The 5,862-nt window shown below is 49.9% G+C and overlaps 1 protein-coding gene across 1 annotated transcript; it reads left to right on the plus strand.

Annotated features, from left to right (window-relative positions):
• Positions 1–652: 652 nt before the first annotated feature.
• On the plus strand, positions 653–3,973 carry LOC136493283 (probable protein phosphatase 2C 47). Its single transcript, XM_066489347.1, has 5 exons — positions 653–832; positions 1,258–1,421; positions 1,501–1,701; positions 2,089–2,294; positions 2,877–3,973. Exons 2-5 carry the CDS (start codon positions 1,278–1,280, stop codon positions 3,433–3,435), a joined length of 1,110 nt encoding a protein of 369 aa, XP_066345444.1. The 5' UTR covers positions 653–832; positions 1,258–1,277; the 3' UTR covers positions 3,436–3,973.
• The last annotated feature ends 1,889 nt before the right edge of the window (positions 3,974–5,862 follow it).

A 5,862-nucleotide genomic window follows, 5' to 3' on the forward strand; every position in this document is an offset into this window, starting at 1 on the left:
ATTCCAACTTCCTGAAACTAAACACGCGCCTACTTGAGCGGCAACCAGGTGTTCAAGGCTACGGTCGGAACCAACACGTCATATAGCTTTTCTGTAAATGTTAGAAAGACTCTTGTAGATGCTCTTAGAAAAAAATGATGTCCATGTCCATATGTAGTTTGACCATTAAAAAGAAATTTAATCAACCACAATCTCAAAAAAAAAACATAAACGGCGTATGGACATGAAATACTTTTATTCACATGGCGACGCATATATAAAGGTAAAATGTGGATTTTTAGTAAATACTAGAAAATCAGCATTAAGCCTTGAAGGGTATATATAGAGAGAGAAAGAGGCGAAACCGACAATGCAAGTACAAAATCCACACCATATTTTGCTCACATACCGACATGACTACTATATCCACTTCCAGCGTGGGAGAAGAGAAGCACCCATAATAAAAAAGGGAAGGAGCTGAAAAGGAGAAGGGGACGAATGAACGAGCGAACCCGACAGGAACACGGAATGCGCACCCGAGCACCGCACCAGGAGCGCCGCCGCGGGCCCACCCGTGTTACACACCACGCCGTGCCGCACTGCTGCTGCTTCTGCCCCGCTCGTTCTCGCCCCGTCCCGTCTCCAACAGGACTCTGAAATCCACGAGCACCTCCCCCCCGTCCTCACGCCCCCCGCCCCTCCTCCCTGCTCTCCGCCTCCCCGCCCCCATCGCCGCCCACCAGCACCTCCGGCGGCCCCCACCCACCCACCTCCTCCTCCCCGCGTGCCCGCGGCCCGCACCCGGCGTCCCTCGCGGCGGCGACGCGCGAACGTCCCGTTCCCTTCCCCGGTGGTGAGCGCCCCCTCTCTGATCTAATCTTGTCCACACGACTCTGCATCTTTCGTTCCGTTGGATTTCGTCTGGTCGCTGGAGAAACCGGATCTTCTACGTCCGGGCCAGCGGAGGACGGGTTCTCCCTCCCGTTCGGGCGGCCGCAGAGGTCTCCGAGCAGCGGAAATGGCGTCGTTTGGTCAAACTTTTTGGTCCCAATCAAAGCACCGGAAGAAAAATTTCCCGTTCCTTTCTCCTCTTATAGGTTGATGATGTTTCGGATGGCCCCCTGTTCCCTTAATTTCATTCCACTAATGCTCCAGACCTCATAATGGATGGGCTCCGTTATAACCATTCTTCTTGCACAGGGACGGTAGCCAGTGCAAAAGTTGCGCCTCTGTTTCTGAAATGCTTTCGTTTCCTGTGCTCTCCCTGATCACCAACAGAGTAACGGAGAGGCCGAGCCATGAGCGGAGGGGTGGAGCCGGAGACCCCGCCGGGTAGCAGCAGCAGGAGCGGGGGCAGCACGCCCGTGGGCGGCAAGCCCCCGCGCCACCACCTCACGTCTATCCTCCACTGCGCCCGCATCGCCGCGGCCTCCGCCGAATTCGTAAGCAAGCTCGCTGCCACCCCCAGCCATTTGTCCCCAACACAAATTTGACGTCTGTCGTTTTGTTCTCCTGCTGCAGGGGCTGGATTCGGGGACGCTCAGTTTGATCTCACCTACCGCAGACATCCGTCCGGGCTTCTTGCCCGTGTTCAGGTCAGGGAGTTTTGCGGATATTGGGCCCAAATCGTACATGGAGGACGAACATGTCTGTGTGGACAATCTCGTCGAGCACCTTGGACTCGGTGGCCCAGGCATCCCTGTACCGGGCGCCTTCTATGGGGTGAGTTGGAATTGCATCTTCCATCAAACCTAAGTGCGGACTAACTGCTTTTGTTAAATAGTTAACAATGCGTACTCTTTATGGATCTATGATTTGTTCTCTTGTGAGTGGCAATAATGTTGCTATGATAGCTTCTAAGCTTACTAGTTTATTCTGCCTGGGGATGCATGGATAGTCCTCTAGTGTATTCATGAATCATGATGGTAGAAATGATAATTGCCTTTGATAAAAAAAGAAACAAACCAAGGTGATAAATGCTTTTCTTTCTATTATGGACCTTTTGGTACTGCACACCACATATGGGAATTTTGCTAGTGAGAAATAAGTGTCTTGCTCTTTAGCCACCTGGCCTTGCAGATTTTTACTGTTTTGTTTGTGAAAATTTAGGTGTTTGATGGCCATGGTGGTACTGATGCTGCCTGTTTTGTCCGGAAGAATATACTGAAGTTCATAACCGAAGATTGCCACTTCCCCAACAGCATCGAGAAGGCAATCAGAAGTGCTTTTGTAAAGGCTGATCATGCAATTGCGGATTCCCAATCTCTTGACAGGAATTCTGGGACCACAGCGTTGACGGTCCTTATATCTGGCAGGTAAATTCCCATGTTAGTACATCAATATGTATGCTTTAGAAATTTATTGACACTTCAACGTATTGGTCAATATAATCATGTTGCTATATAAGTATAGTCCTAATATTTGCTGATAACATAATAAATTAAGTAGTAGTACAAAAGATTTGGTGTGGACATTTGATGTTAATGTTTCTCTGTAATTTTTTTTGTTACATGAAATTACTAAGTTGATGACAAGTTTCGTTTCCAAGAGAAACTATTACTAGTTAAAACCCTGTTCATGGATTTATGGATCAGTAGAGGCACTTCCTTTCATTTTACCTTTATTATGAGTTTCGTTTCCAAGAGGAACTATTACTTAAAGCCCTGTTCATAGTACCTTTATCTGACAGTCGTTTCACATGTACTGCCTCAACATCCAATATCATCTGTACATTTAAGGTTCTTTGCTGGGCCAAGCTGTTCTTGGGGCCTTATTACCTTTATGGGTTGATAAAGTTCAACTTTACAGCCTGTATGCTGTTCACAGCCTTTTTTTTATTAATTATGTACTATGGCATCTCAAAGTATGCACTCACCAACCTCATTAAAATGGTGCAGGACACTGCTTGTTGCGAATGCCGGTGACTGTCGAGCCGTATTAGGAAAGCGAGGCCGAGCTGTTGAACTGTCTAGAGACCACAAACCCAGCTGCACAGTTGAAAGGCTCAGAATCGAAAACCTTGGCGGTACTGTCTTTGATGGCTACCTCAACGGTCAGCTGGCTGTAGCAAGGGCAATCGGTGATTGGCACATGAAAGGCTCCAAAGGCTCTGCATGCCCTCTTACACCAGAACCTGAGTTTAGGGAGGTTAGGCTTACTGAGGAAGATGAGTTCTTGATAATAGGCTGTGATGGCCTTTGGGATGTGATGAGCAGCCAGTTTGCTGTTTCCATGGTAAGGAAAGAGCTGATGGAACACAATGATCCACAACGGTGCTCGCGAGAGCTTGTCCAGGAAGCGCTTAGGCGTGACTGTTGTGATAACCTAACTGTAGTTGTTGTGTGCTTCTCAGCCGACCCACCCCCTCAAATCGAGGTCCCAAGATTCCGAGTACGAAGAAGCATCTCAATGGAAGGGCTGCATACGCTGAAGGGAGCTCTTGACAGTAATGTCTGAGCTCTAAAAGTGTACCTTCGCCTGCAACAATTGTGGTGTGAAGAATTTTCTCTTCTTTGTTGATGGTCTGTTAAAGTTTTGCTCCACTCATTGGTGTTTTGAGATATAGATCTCGGAATAAGTTTTGTAGAATTATTTTGGAAGAAATTTTGTTGAGGTGTAGGCTAATTAATCTTTTTTTTTGGTTGAGGCAATGATTTATATGTACCGGGCACCATTTGATTGTTGGTTGCTCACAATGTAATCGAGCAATTAACCGACATTGTTCTGGTACGAATGAGAGTTATAGCAGTTGATCATTTTTTTTCACTGGTTCAGAATTCCACTTGTATGATTGGATGAGCTCCCTGTCCATTATCAGAACCAAAAGAGAGTAAAGTTATGGGATGAATCCTGTCTATGGCCTGGTACAGATTTTGTCCATCCTTGTGCGTATGGGAAAACTTGATCAAAACATTTCTTGACTCTGTTATTTGTTGGGAACTGATTGATCTGCAGTAGATGCAGACTTCATTTGATTTAACAATGTTCTGAAACATTTTCATTTGTAAGTTTCTCCTGTTGTAAGGAAAAAAAAACAAAACAAAAGGAAGACACAACACACAGAGTACAGAAGCCGCAGCAGCATGGAGCAGAGCCGATCAGCGATGTTCCTATAGCTTGTGAATGGTAGGGTGCATGTGCATGCATACGGGTCTGTCCGCAGTTCGGCACCTCTGGATGCACAATCTCCTCTAACTGCCGGCGAGGCCAGCCGTCATTCGACATCTCTCGTGAGTCTGGCCGCAGTCCCGGCCGCCGCCGGCACATCATGCGGTTCGCGTCGATTCCAGCCGTCTGCCACTCGCGCAAACGGCCCTTTGTCTGACTGGCCTCTCGTGCTTCCAAGGTCCGTCTTCGTGGGTCTCCGGCAGTGACGACTGAATGGCTGATTACTGAGGGGACTCGATCACACTGCAAACGGCGGCGCACGGACACAAGACAGCGAGGACGCCGTTGGAATTGGCAGTGGAATTCTTCTCTCCCGGCCTGTGAGTCCAGCCGCGTTCCACGGCTCAGCGCCCGGCTCCCCATCACGTGGTTCGCGTCAATTCCAGTTCCAGGCGTCCGCCACGCCCACGCGCGCACACGTCTTACATGACTTGTCGACCGCGACCCAGAGGCGCGCTCTCGGCGCTCGGGGTTTGCCGCTAGCTTCGGTCCTCGGTAGGTTTGGACCCTCGACCACCGGCTAGTCTGTAAAACTCTACTGTGGGTAAAGATGAGCAACGGGCCGGCACGGCACGGCACGGCCCGAGCCCGGGCCAGGCACGGCCCAATCGGGCTCGGGCCCTTTTGGCCCGCGGGCCACCGGGCCGTGCCTGAAGAGACCACCGTGCCTGTCGGACGGCCCAGGCACGGTCCGTGGGCCGAATATCGGGCCGTGCCAGCCCGTTGAGCCCGCGGCCCACTGGTCCATCGGGCCAGCCCATAGCCCGTTAACAGTAAACACCATATTTAACAGCACAATCACAGGTTCACATATTCATATTTAACAATCACAGAAACACCAGATGACAAAAGATTTGAGCTTTTTATGCAATGCCGCCTCATTAAAAATCATTCTAGGTAAAACTCACACCTCGTGAGATAAAACCATAGAAAGGAAAATAGTACGGCCAGCTCAATAAATTAAAACGGGCCTCCACCGGGCCGGCCGTGGTAAAACGGGCCGTGCCGTGCCGCCCGGCGGGCCGAGGCCTCAGCCCAAGCCCGGCCTGCTACGGGCTTCGGGCCGGCACGGGCCCGGTTAGGGTTCGGGCCGTGCCGTGCTCGGGTCGGGCCCAATAGCCGTGCTTTGGGCCGGGCCTTTGGCCCACGGGCTGCATGCACATCTTTAGGTGCAGTACTAGTATCAAGAGTCTATGTACAGCATCATAAGCTCGATCTACTGCACAACACAAGATAAGATTTGCATTACTGTACTCGTACTGCATAGTCGAACGGGCACATGCATACACCCTGTTCACTTGACTTGTTTGAGCCGTACTTTTTCAACCAACGGATAATATTTTTCTCTTACACCAAATCAGTCAACAGTACTTTCAGCCATGACTTATTAGTCAAACAAACCCAAACGAACAGGGCATCCGAGCCACTGAGCCACAACTCTTGATCAGGTGGGTAGGCTGGATGCAGAGGGTGCCTGCGATCTGCTTGCCTGTCCCACTCCTGTTGCTTCACCGTTTGGCTGTTGCTTCCGTGCTTGCCTCGCGCAACAATTGTGTCAGGTTCGAGAAGCATTTGCGCTTGTCTCGTTTGACAAACTGACAATTGTCCATAAGAGCAAGTATTATAAGCGGCGAAGAGCTAGCAAAATCCAACGTGGGAGAGAGAGAAAGCAGGAGAGAGAAGAAAGTGGGCGACTCGCGAGACGCCGGCAAAAAG

Source organism: Miscanthus floridulus, chromosome 1, assembly GCF_019320115.1.
Source record: "Miscanthus floridulus cultivar M001 chromosome 1, ASM1932011v1, whole genome shotgun sequence".
NCBI classification, from domain to species: domain Eukaryota; kingdom Viridiplantae; phylum Streptophyta; class Magnoliopsida; order Poales; family Poaceae; genus Miscanthus; species Miscanthus floridulus.